Below are 13,954 nucleotides of genomic sequence, written 5' to 3'. Positions count from 1 at the left end.
GCAGTATATAAGGTAGCTATATCTTTTGATTTTTAATATTTTGAATGTTCCCAGTAAGGATTTTACTATGTGAGTTTTATGCAGTGTTATAAAAACTTGTACATATACGAGAGGACTGATTAAAGGGATCATATAGAACACTTTTAGGAAAATTTTTAATCATCATGAATAGGGAACTCTGAAGAATGGAAAAATAAATGCAGTCAAAAAATTAACTTTACGCCGCTCCAATAAAGTGGAGGAAGAATTTGAGAGTGAAGTGAAGCTTATAAGCAATGTTCATCATCGAAATCTTGTTCAGCTTCTTGGATATTGTGGTCAACGCAATGAGAGAATTCTTGGTTATGAATACATGAAAAATACCAGCCTTGACAAATTCTTATTTGTTAAACTCCTATCAAACTACCAAAATTTATGTTTTGTTCTTTAAGTACAAGCTGCTTGATGTCTTCATAATATAGCAAGTTTATAACATGTGGATGTATTTTCATTTTCATTTAATTGACTCTTCTAACAAGCTTATTCCTATATGAGATAAAAATTTATTGAAGTGTTTAGTAAAAATCTATAGCTATTTCCTCTAGAAACATTTTGAGGATCATTTTTTATTCTTTCTTTATCATGAGTAAATGTGGTGACAGGTAAAATGAAAGGTTCTCTTGGTTGGAAGCAATGGTATGATATAATTTTAGGCACTGCAAGGGGTTTGGCCTATCTACACAAAGAATTCCACATTCGTCGAGATATAAAGTCAAATAACATACTCTTAGATGATGAACTTCAACCTAAAATTGCTGATTTTGGGTTAGCAAGACTTTCACCTGAGGACAAATCTCATTTTAGCACAAAATTTGGAGGAACACTATAAGTTGAAATAATTTTATTTGCCTAGGTTTTTTTACATTATCATAGTAGACGCATGTAGATAAAATATATGCTTAGGTCAACACAGCACTCCTATCATATCAATAAGTAGTTTAAGCATTTTTCTCTTTTTTCCCCTATAATTAAAACGTCAATACAACACAATAGAGTCTAGTGAAATATGATATAAGAAATAATTATGGTTTAATTATATTTCTATAATATTTGGATTATTTGGATTTATCGCCATTTTAGGATTTACTTAAATGTATCAGTATTTTAGTTTTTTTTTATTATTAGGATTAGTTGTTATTATTATTATTCTTTTTATTGTTATTTCACTGTAAATAGTTCTAGGGTTTTCATTTTACGGAGACTTAATGACTTTAGATTGAAATTTCATAATACAGTTATTTTCTCTCTTGGCTTTCCCTCTTTGCTTCCTTTTTCTCCCTAATTTCTTCCTTTTTCTATCTTGTTTTACATCAGAGTTCATATCTACGTTCCACATGACATAGCATTATGTTTGTTCCCATCGATTTCAGATATTGTCTTCTTGAAATTTATATGGGTGTGGTTGTGTTTTTAATTATAATATGATAAGTTATTTTGTAAATACTATATATTTGTCAGAGGATATCCATCAGCACCAGAATATGCAATAAATGGACAATTATCTAAGAAGGTTGATTGAACCCAATTCTTTATTGTCTTTTCATATGATTCTAAGGGTTTTATCATAGTTAGTAGCTCTTTTAGTGTTTATTGTGCTTAATTTATATTAAAGTGCCTTACCTTGAATTAGTGCGTAATAGGGGCAAAATTGTCATAATTGGAGATTAATTATTATTAATTGATTTCTAGGATAATTGATGCTATATTATGTATGATTTTCCTTGTAGGTACTTTGGGAGAAATTTGGGCAAATTTGGAAATCACACTTTAGTCCCAACATTAAAGGTAGTAAAAGACCGAATTAATCACAGAAAAGGGCCCTAGAATTCAAGAAATTACACCAGAGGCCCTGAGTAAATGAAGCTTTGCATTTTGGCTGAAAAGTACCATCCGCCGTGGCGGATGGCGGATTTGTCAGAATTGCACAAGTCGCGATTTTAGCATTCTGATTCGGATCCCTAAGCTTCAACCCGACCCAAAACCACCTCTAGTAGCCAGTATAAGTTGAGTTTCAACCTAGGGAAGCCTCATTCGATCTCTCCTCACCTTTCTTTGGCTGAATCATCCTCTCATCTCCTCCTTCCACCAATTCTTCATTACATTCCATCATATTTTCCTTTAATTCATCCATAACCTCTTCTTCCATGGAGATTCAACTGTTGCTGCTGGTTGGAGCAATGCTTGGAGTTATGGAGGGCTAGGGGTCCTTAAACTCTTGAAGATGGTTGATTGGCGTGAGTTCCAAGAGCTTCAAGGGGGAGTTAGCTTCATCCATAGTTCTAGTTGTTTATTTATGAATTTCGAGGTCTTAGGATTTGTAAATTGGGGCTGAACTGTTTTGATTATGGTTGTAATCAATTCTGGATGATTATCTTGTGTATTGGATTAGTTAATGTTGAATTTGAGCTTCAATATATGTGGTTACATATATGTTTCTATGTAACACTTTTGATACTCTCTTTCTTGCATGGTATTGTTTGATTGTTGAGTTAATCTGGGCTTGCATTAAACCAAGTGCATTAATTAATCTTAATACACACACTAAGTGAGCTTAATAGGATCTTATAAGATGGGTGGCCATTGATTAAGATCCTAGACTTGAAGGGTTCTTTAAGGTTTTTCCTTTAGAAAACTTGGTGATATTTACTCCCCAAAATCATTTTGAACTATGATTGCCAAAGGTCCATTTTCAAGAGGTTTTATCAACTGTTTCAATACTTGTTTCCCATCCATTCCATCGTAATTTCCAAAAATCCAAAAATATATTTACATTGCATTTTATCTCAATTAATATTTTTAATGAAAACCCCCAACTTTACCCTAGTCAATTTGCATTTTCATGGCATTTAGTTAACTTAGGATCAATAGTTAAGGCTCCAACAAGTGAAACGACCCGGGGTTGTGCCTATAGTACAATCCTTGGTTTTAATTTTGAATTTGACCCTAAGGTGTAAGCAAGATAGGTCACATTTCAAAGGTTGATATCTATAGCTATGGAGTTGTAGTCCTCGAAATTATTAGTGGTCGAAAAAGTGAAGAATTGAATGTTAATGGTGAAGCCGAGGGTGAATTCCTCCTTCAGAAGGTAAGAAAATTTATATAAGCATTTAAAAATACTATTTTTGAAGGAGGTTTTGAAATGGGAATTCATTTAGTAAATCAACAGATATAATGCTTTTGGGTTAGATCTTGTGAAAGCGGTTTTTTTCCCCCTTTATTATTAGAGAATCTAAAAATAACAAAAACCTTAAAAATTAACCAAGTTTTTCTTTGCATTTCCATCCCGGTTATATATTTTGCTTAACTTTTAATCCCAATTATTGTTAGGCATGGAAACTATATGAAAGAGGCATGCATTTATAGTTGGTGGACAATACTTTAGACTCTAACGACTATGCTGCAGAAGAAGTAGAGAAAATAATTGAGATTGGTTTGCTTTGCACCCAAGCATCAGCTGCAATAAGGCCGACAATGTCCGCAGTTGTCGTCTCGCTGCAAAAGAAAAGTTTGTTTGAAAATATGAGGCCAACTATGCCTTTCTTGGTTGAAACTAACTAACTAGGGCCCATGGAACAAACTGTACTAATGCTTATGACTACATCTCTCAACTTTCTCTCTTTTTCCTCGCCCAATATTGTTTCGGGGTCTCGAATTATATTGTCAGAAAGATAGTCGTTTGCATTTTGGAGGAATTACATATCGATGTGATGGACTTTTGAGTGTTGGAACCAAGAACGGAATAAGAACTAACATCGAACAGGAAGAATGCTTGTCCTTTATTCCATTATTCTTCAATATTTTTGTTTGTAATCATATATCAATCCTTAAAAATTATGTATCAGTCGATAATTTTAGTGTACAATGTTGAGTAAACCATATTAATGTAACTTAAAGTTTGGTTAATTTATATATGACAACCTCTTTTTCCCAAATCCAATTTTATTTTAAATGATTATGCAAGTGAAGTTATTTGTTTTTCTTTATATGTAGTAATATCATGTCAGAACTTTAATATGAACTTAGTTGTCTGATTTTTATTGTATTAAAAAAATATTCTTGCAAGATCCACCGTTCATATAAGTTGGTAAAAATGTGGCTTATTTATCAAATTTTGCGTGTTTTTTTATTTGCAAGTGGTGCCATTTGAATCTGAATTCCATGTATTTAATTATAAATATAATGAAGGAAAGATTCATGTATATACTGGTCCTTAATTTAAGACATAATTAACTCATTTGGGTAGATTAAAAATATTAGTTATATTGATTAATATGATATGTCTTTTTTTAAAACAACCTAAGTATGTTTCTTAATTCCCTCCTTCTTTTTTTTGATGAAACATCAGGGTATCCACCGGTGGACCCGGTGACTAATCCCTTCGCTGGCTTGTAGGCACCTCGATGGATGGGACAGCTGGCCCGGGGTTTTTAAAGCTTTTTCATGCCCAAGGCAAGGATCGAACCCTCGACACTTGGTTAAGGGAGGATGAGCCCCCACCGCTCAACCACACCCCCCGGGTTTTTAATTCCCTCCTTCTATCTCATACTTAATTATTATTAAGGAAATATTAATAGGATTAATTTTAAAAAAATTAATAAATATATGAATAGATATTATATATAATACTAATATCAACTCCACAATTAGCTCATATATTAAGGACCAGAGGAGTATAACATGCATAATAATTTAATAATATTTAGTTTAATTAGAAACCTTATGTTCACCGCGTTAGGAAATAATCTTGGAAGAATTACATTGAATGACATACTAGTCCATATTTATTTTAAAAGTATAAGAACATATTCATATTTTATATGGAAGGACAAAATTAAAAATGATTAATTGACCACGATACCCTTTGACGAAATTGCCACAATCATTTTGTTTTCCATCCTTTTTTGTCATTCATTTTTCTTATTCATGGAGAAGCTGAATTCACTTATTTATCACTATTAAAGCAGCTTTGCTTTCCAACACTCGAAATTTTATAATATAAACTTTTTCAATAAAAAAAGTATTTATATTTATAATATAATTTATTTATCATTCATTTAATCAAAATATTTACAAATACTTTATTAAATTTTCCTTTAATTCTTTGCTTATGTGATATGCTCTTCAACTTCTTTTTAAAAGAGCCTTCAAACATGATGGTCCACAGATTCAAGACCATTCTGGATTCAATTAGCACTACGATTGAAATTAGAGTTCTCCATTGTAAGTTAGTGATGTTTTTACTCCGTCATGTGAAGCCATCTAGTGTTTGATACTATAGAATCACATTCAAATATTCTTAGATGTATTTGATTTTAGGAATTTACTTTCAGATGATTTCCGTAATGAGTTATATGCATAGTTAGCTATGTTTTCGCATGGCCTTTCTATTTTTTTTATTTTAAAAAAAATTGTAAATAGTCTAATCAAATTTATCAATTTGACTTCGTCTAGAGTGAAGAAAGTGACAGGCGTAGAATAGAGAGTTTGTTATTGAATTGTGACGTTACAAGGGGAATTCATAATTCTTTGTGTCTCTCTCATTAGTGTTACCAACTTACCCATAGACGTTTGAACGAGTCAAGCCCATCCTTTGAATAAGACCAGAATCGATCCAAGATGCAAAGCAAAGCAATGGGCCCACACACACTTCAAAACATGTGGGTCCCAGAACTTCCGTACTGTAAATTCCATTTTTTATTGCTTTTTTTTTTTGGGTAAAATATCATTTCCGTATATTGCTGTTATATTTATATTGCATCCTTCACGAATTTGATGACGAGAAATTGTGGAAAAAAGTTAAAAACGGCTCCATCCTACCGGTAATTTGCCTTTTATTGTGATCCGTTTAGGTAATAATTATTACAAGACAAAAGTATACATTCAGTGCACTTTTGCACGCGAGAATATGTATACTACTTCCGATTCTATTTATAAGGTATGGTTTGTATACTATAAACGATGTCTTATAAATAGGACCAAAGATACTATAATATTTAAGATATGTATGTGCATGGAAAAATGATCTAAAAAGCAGTTTGAAAATATCAAAATACCCAAAAAAAAAAGCAAATGACAAAAAGGAAAGGAAAACTTAAAATGGGACCTTGAAATTAAAACACAGTTACATAAATGCCCCTCATATTTAAACAAAAAAAAAAAAAGGTTCTCAACACCCTTGCTGAGGACACCACCTATGGCAAGCCACTATTGGAGGCTCGAGCTCCGGTGAGGTGGTGCCAGTGGGAGAAATTTTCTTAGGAAGTGAATTTTTTGGAAGAAAGTGATGGACAGAGGATTTGATCCTACCACAGCTTAAAGTGGAATTTTCTTTTGGAAAAAGTGGTGGAGGTACGAATTGATTCCACCATGATTCATAGTTTGTATCAAAATTAAGAGTAATCATTTGGCCACCAATGCTTTATTATTAATTTAAAGCTAAAAAAAATACTTAGCTATTTAACTTTGATTACTCATCATTCACAATTTTTGCATAGATATTGACTATATTTACATAAGTATTAACAATTTTTATTTAGCAAGTAACAAAGTTACTCTTTCAAGTCATTCACAACTTTCATATAGGTATTAACTATATTTCAATAAGTATTAACAACTTCCATTCAGCATATAATAAAGCCACTCTTTTAAGTCATTTGCAATTTTTGTATAATTATTGATTTGCAATAGGTACTAATAACTTTTGTTTTGCAAATGCCAAAACCACTCTTTCATGCCATGTACAGCTTTTATATAGGTGGTGGTCAGCCACCGGAAGTGAGGGAGTTTAGAACCTTTTTTCTTAAAATATGAGGGGCATTTATGTAATTGTGCTTCAATTTCAATATCCCATTTTAAGTTTTTCTTCTCTTTTTGTTATTTGCAAGTCTTAGCTTCCTTTTTTTACTCTCTCGATATTTTCAAACTTGTTATTGATTCATTTTCCCACGTATGCATTGCATGCAATGATTTCAACACTAGGCTATTTAAGATTATTTTTTAATTAAAACTATTTAAATTTTATGATCGATCATAGCTCAGTATTTTGATCTCATGGGACACAGAGCAAAACTCATATTGAACGTGGAAAAATGATAGGATATTGCAAGAGAACCCAATACGTTATTTACCTCAGTTGGGCAACATGCTAAGTGCTAATGAATACCCAAATAAAACGCCCAAAAAGCACAATTATTGCCTGATATATATAATAATGGAATTTTATAAGTTCATGTGCCTTACATATATATATATGATAATTGAATAATTTGAGTTGATTAAGAAAATTTGTTAAGTTAGTTATTTGCAATAAATATGTATTATCTTTCCTAAAATACCCTTATTAATTATGTATATTAGATAAAACTATAGAACCTTTAATATGTGCAACTATTATAAAGATTATTTTTAAAAAAATAGACAAATATAAAAGATAAAGGAGATTGAGATTTTATATTTAGAATCAAACTGAAATTCAAACTAGCTCTTATAATAAGAAGCGAATTTAGTAATAAATTATGATTTAATCTAATTTAGTTGTCCCAATTTATACAACTTCTATTATGAACTGACAATGTGATTTGCAAATCACTATTTGATGAAAATTTATTTTAGTTACCAAAAGTGGCTAATAAACTCAGTTTAAAAAATGGCCTATCCAAATTCAACCAAGGATATATGTGTGTGTGTGTGTGTGTGTATGTAAATGGTTTTAACAGAAGATAGAACACGTCAGATCCTTCGTTTTTAAGCTACACAACTATCTTCACACACACACACACACACAATTTGTCGTCTTTTTCAAACTTGATGGTCCCTGCTTCTCACGTCACAAATAGTGTCCCACCCTTCACAACTCCGCACCTTCTCTATTAACTCTTTCTCTCTCTTCTGCAAGCTAAGTATAGAGAAAGAACACCATGTTGCTGCACCTGCAACAAAAGCCCCAGTTCGTCTGCTTTTACTTAAGTTTGATGATTTGGTCATGGTCATGGTGGAGTCTTGACGGCGTCGTTTCGGACCCACAGACCAACTTCGTAAAACTAGGGTGCACCCAGTACAACGTGAGTGACTTGTCCATCTTCAGTGACAACTTAAACATAACTCTGAGAGACCTGAGAGCTCAAATCAGCAACCAGAGCAAGCACTTCGCGACGGCGCAGGCCGTGAAGGGTAACAATCCGGCGTACGGCCTTTTCCAGTGCAGAAACTGCCTCTCCATCAAAGATTGCCTCGCTTGCTTCGACTTCGCCGCCGTTCATATACGAAACTGCTCTGTCGGCGTCGCCGGTGCCCGTATCATCTACGAAGGTTGCTTCCTCAGGTACAACTCCAACCTTCCCTCCTCCTTATAGACACATACCCAAAGAGGCAAAAGATAAAATGATAAATTATTGTTGATTAAACAAAGATTATTACTTATATATAATTAGTTATGCCACGCAATTTTTGGAAATTTTGTTTTATCGAATTTATTTATATCTTATGATAGAGGAAAGGCCCTGTAACTAAGCTGTCCTTTAAAGGGAGAATTAAAACCCAAATAGGCTTTGGTACATGTTATTTTTTATCAATAATCAGTTTAGATATTTTGCACAGATGCTCACTTGAGTAAACCCAAAAAACAAAAAGCAAAAGCTTAACTGTGTCCTTCTTAAAAAAAAGAACAAGGGAAAAAGACACCAAAAAGTCCGAAATTTGCAAAATATCAAAATGGTGTGTTGAATTTTCACGATTTCATTTAGCAATTGGAGCATCTAAATGAAATATATATTGAAATTCAGCTGAAAAAAAAAAGCCCGTTACTTTAGAAACTTGGATGTCAAAAAGTTAGGGGACCATTGACCCATTAACATTTCGCATAATAAAATAAGTTAATTATTATGCTTTGATTACAGGTAATTTTCAACTTTTTTTAACAATTTCTACAATTCACTACTACTATAATAGTTTAACAATTAATAATTTCATTTTTGAAATTTCAAACTTGTTAAAATAAATAAATAAACAAATAGAGGTGTTATAAATAACATGGAGTCAAAGTTTAATAGTTAACTTGTACATTATTTCATATTGACTTGTTAAAAATTATACACTAGTGACTCAATGCGGTAACTTTTAATTTTTTGCTTCCAAATCCTACCTCACCACTTTGCTACAAAAAATTCCTTCCGCCGGTGATGTGAGGCTGATTGTTGGCAAGGTGGCTGTTACTTTTTTAAAAAGAAAAAAAAATTAAAGTGAGGGGTATTTATTTCTTTAAGCTGAATTTCAATATTCTGTTTAGATGTGGAAATTCATCACATCATTTTGGAGTTTTTCTTTTTGTGAATTCCAGGTTCTTTTAATGTCCTTTTCCCAAATAACAAGTTCAATTTAATGAAGAAAATAAATCTTGAGAAGCCATACGCACAGGCACAACCTAAGTTCATAGATACAGAAACACACAAAAGAAATAGTTATTATTATACTCCTCCGGTCCTAAAATAAGACCCTTATACACACTATAAAAAGGGTCTTATACTTAGGACTGGGGGAGTATGATAGTAGCAGCAGAGATATAGATACAATAGATATTACATTACTTGTGTTTCATGTTTTTGTATCGTACAAAGGTATGAGAGCAGTGGATTCTTCGATCAGAACACAGATGCTGGGAACAACATAATCTGTGGGAATCAGACGATCAGAAACACCACAGGACTTTCTTCAACTGTGCAACAAGTTCTAACGAATCTGGACATAGCAGCCCCAAGAATCAGTGGTTTTTATGCAGCCACTAAGACGCCTGTGCCTAACAGTAATGGCTCAAACATTTATGCCATTGCTCAATGTATTGAAACTCTCACACAAGTTGGCTGCCAGGATTGCCTCAACATTGCCTTAAGAAATTTCCAGATCTGTCTTCCCAACTCAAATGCTAAGACTTATGATGCTGGTTGTTTCATGAGATACTCCACCACAGCCTTCTTTGCTGATAATCAAACCATTAATATTAATCCCTTTTTGAAAGAAGGTACACACACACACTCTCTCTCTCTCTCTCTCTCTCTCATAAAAGCTTGGAATTACTTTTCCAGTGAGATTTACTTGTGTCTGTGTCTGAGTCTGTGTTTATTTTCTCTTTCTTGTGACTTGCAGGGGGAGGTTCAAGGAAGAAAGAGGCCATTATCGGGGGAGGGGTTGGAGGTGGATCTTTTCTTTTGATTCTCCTCGCATTATTTGCTTTGTACAGACGATTGAAGTCGTCCAAGAGGATTCATAGAGGTATAAGGCAAATTGAAAGACTTTATTATTCAATTTGAGATCCATGATTTAACGCCATATATATGCTTTGTTTTTCAGTGACATATATAGTTTTCTCCAAAAGAAAATGCTATATAAAGTATGAAAGATGAATCTCTTGCTGATTATATTTATTGGGAGACTTATTGTAATGATTTATTAACGTGATGCTTTTGCCACATTTTCTCTTCAAATTAAAGAAAACGTTGTGGACTTTAATTCATTCTATGAAAAAAGGAATCGCTAACCGCTTTTTCTTGATTTATGAAGCAACTTAATTTGATAAATGTTTTCCTTGACAGGAGACATATATGGAGTAAGTAAGTGGAAAGGCCTGGTTAATTTTAGCTATAGGGAGTTGAAGTTTGCCACTAAAGGTTTCAGTGCAAAAAATAAGCTTGGAGAAGGAGGATTTGGTGCTGTATATAAGGTAACTATAGATTTTGAGTTTCAATATTTATTTATATCATGTTCCAAAGCAAGGATGAATACAAGGCACTACTTTCGTTAGTGTTGTAAATAAGCAAAACTTATGGTAACGCTTTTGGGTTGACATTCTTAATCTTCATTCGTAAGCAGGGTACCTTGCAGAATGGGAAAATAGTTGCTGTAAAGAAATTAAACTTACGCAAGTCTAAGAAGGTGGAAGAAGAATTTGAAAGTGAAGTGAAGCTTATTAGCAATATTCATCATCGGAATCTTATTCAACTTCTTGGATATTGTAGTGAAGGCAATGAGAGAATTCTTATTTATGAATATATGAAAAATACCAGTCTTGACAAATTCTTATTTGGTATATCTTATTTGCCAACAAAACTTTATAGTTCTTTAATCTTAAGCTATTGGATTTCTTTGTAAAATCATGACATGTGGACATATTTTCTACAAATATATCACCAACTCCTATGAAAACAATTCATTTCACATGTCATGATCTCATTCAAGAACTCCCATCTCAATGTCTTGTTGAAAAGTTTTTTAATACAAATACTATTCTTTTTCCTCAACCCTTTAAAGTGCATAAATTGTGAAATAGGTGAAAATAGAGGTTCTCTTGGTTGGAAGCAACGGTATGATATAATATTAGGAACAGCAAAAGGTTTGGCTTATCTACATGAAGAACTTCATGTGCGCATCATACATAGAGATATAAAGACTAACAACATTCTTTTAGACGATGATTTACATCCAAGAATTGCTGATTTTGGCTTAGCAAGGCTTTTACTAGAAGACAAACCAGATCTTGATACAAAATTTGCTGGAACATTGTAAGTCAAAATAATAAGAATTCATATTGATGACACTCATGATGCAACATTTACATTGTATATGTCTATTTCATATTCAAAATATTGTTCTTGCATTAATTTAATCATCATCATCTACGACATAAACATGATGTATTTTTACAGAGGATATACCGCACCAGAATATGTAGTTTATGGTCAATTATCAGAAAAAGTTGATATTTATAGCTACGGTGTTGTCATCCTAGAAATTATCAGTGGTGAAAAATGCAATAAATTGCAGATCCATGGTGATTTTGAAGGTGAATATCTCCTTAAAAAAGTAAGTACATTTCTATGATTTGTAAACAAATGGTAGTTCCATTTGAGAACATGAAGGACTAATTTAACCACCCAAAGTTTTGGTTCTTATTCCATTTCCCTTTAATTCACTTTATAGGCTTGGAAACTATATGAGAGAGGCATACACATAGAGTTGGTGGATGATACCTTGGATCCTAATGATTATAATGCAGAAGAAGTGAAGAAAATCATAGAGATTGGTTTGCTTTGCACCCAAGCATCTGCTGAATTAAGGCCATCAATGTCTGAAGTAATTGTTTTGCTTCAAGGCAATGACTTACTAGAGAATATGATGAAACCCGCTATGCCTATCATGATTGAAACTTAATTCTAGGGTTCCATGTGACCCCTCTCTACCATTACTGCTTCCTTAATACCGATAGCCACGGTCTTCTCTTTTTTTTACTATCAGCAGACTATATTGTTCAAGAATGTATGGTTATGGGTGACTTATAAATTTGAATCAAAAAGGTAAAGCATAAGATAAAAGACCTCAGCTTGCGTCTGGTACAAAAACGTAACATCCCACACTGCGTGCTCTTATTCTGTCAAGAAATCATGTCTTTTTTTTCTTTTTAGCAATAAGGCAATCATGTCTTTTGCTAAATAGACGTCCGCGCCATTTAATTAACGGTAAGAGGAACATTGCAAAGTTCTTATAACTTTGCACTATAGAAAAGTTTTAGGTATCAAATGCTCATGTATGCTTGAAGGGCAAAATATATGCTTTAAACCTAATAAAATTTTATTAAAATTTAAAAAATTAATCACTACTCCAAAAATATCTATTTTTGTCTGTTTTGAAAATCAGAAGGAAAAAAATTCTTAATACTCATCTATGAAGACAAAACAATGATTATGAGCACTCATATTTGTCTGTTACATCATAATAGATGAATATGAGCATTCATACTGGCCTATTTGCTTTGAAATAGATGAGTATGAGGTCATCATTCTTATAAAAAATTTTCTGCAGTGCCCTAGCTCACTCTCATGACACACAGCAACGCCACATCAACGAACAAAGCTTTTTCTCCTCTCCTATTTCCTAGGCGTCGCAAATCATTATTCTCCATTCTCAGTATCAACTTCCTCCTCTTCTTTTCTTTTTCCTGGCGTCGCATGAGATTGTCTCCCCCATTCTCAACTCAGTGCACCAGTCTTCTCCATTATTAGCTTGCACGCGATGATCTCTCCCCATTCTTAGCTTGCACGTGACGCACAATGCAACTTGAGCTGGGCAAGTTATTTTATGTGTAGTTGTTATATTGTGTTGAAAGGTAAGTGATTATTTAGGTTGGGGGGGTGTTGAAAGCATTGACCGTAAATGTTGTGGGTGTTGAAAGTTTTTTGTTTAAATTGATTGTTGGTAAAGAATTGAATTTAGGCAACATCGAATATTGATTGTGCAAAGCATTTAAAAATTAAAAGCTTGGTAAACTTGTTAAAGTATTAATGCACATAAGGTGTTTGCAAAAATGTCTATGAGAGGAATTTGGTTGGAATAGGATAGTTAATTAAGTATTCTCAACATATTAAGGACTAAAACTTAAGAGGAAGATTATTTAATCTTCATGTTGAATTTTACAAATTATCAATGCTATTTAAGCATATTGAGGATAGCACCTTTAATTTTTTTTTTTTTTTAATCAGAAGAATGCCAGGATTATAAAAAAAATAGAGCAAAATGTATTAATTTCATTGGACTATAAGGCTTCGGCCATATAAAACCAAGTTACATATGGATATATTAATTTGAATATGGTACTGTGAACATTAATTGAGCTAGTACAATATTTATTTGTGTATAGTGAGCGTGGATTATATTGTGGCTAATTGTTATGTTTCTCTCATGATAGACAATATTGTGGTGTACACACACAAGTATGGTGAAAAATTACGATACTAGAGAGGACCATATATGTATATGCTCATTGTTCCTCCATGTGAAACTCTCACAGAGACGCACACGCACATATACATCACAGGCTTCACAAGATGAGAGTAGGAAGGAAGCAGAAGAGAGGAAAGTCGTAGCTGAGAGA

The 13,954-nt window shown here is 32.9% G+C and overlaps 1 protein-coding gene and 1 long non-coding RNA gene across 4 annotated transcripts in view; both read left to right on the top strand.

The window, feature by feature from the left end:
• Positions 1-12,255, top strand: part of LOC114739269 (cold-responsive protein kinase 1-like) — a 40,069-nt gene extending 27,814 nt beyond the window's left edge. For all 3 annotated transcript variants that reach the window (XM_028927316.1, XM_028927315.1, XM_028927318.1), the window contains one exon: positions 12,007-12,255. In XM_028927316.1, coding sequence (XP_028783149.1) covers positions 12,007-12,237 — 231 coding nt within the window. In that variant the 3' untranslated portion in view covers positions 12,238-12,255. The remainder of the gene's footprint in view (positions 1-12,006) is intronic.
• On the top strand, positions 1,522-3,509 carry LOC114739270 (uncharacterized). The gene is made up of 3 exons (XR_003739593.1): positions 1,522-1,549; positions 3,017-3,124; positions 3,367-3,509. It is a non-coding gene; the product is annotated as an uncharacterized LOC114739270 (long non-coding RNA).
• Positions 12,256-13,954: the final 1,699 nt, after the last annotated feature.

The sequence above is a fragment of the Neltuma alba genome, unplaced genomic scaffold, assembly GCF_004799145.2.
Source record: "Neltuma alba isolate B1F8T4 unplaced genomic scaffold, ASM479914v2 tig00013838_pilon, whole genome shotgun sequence".
NCBI lineage: Eukaryota > Viridiplantae > Streptophyta > Magnoliopsida > Fabales > Fabaceae > Neltuma > Neltuma alba.
Note: the sequence above shows the minus strand (reverse complement) of the source record. Positions and strands in the feature narration are given on the sequence as shown.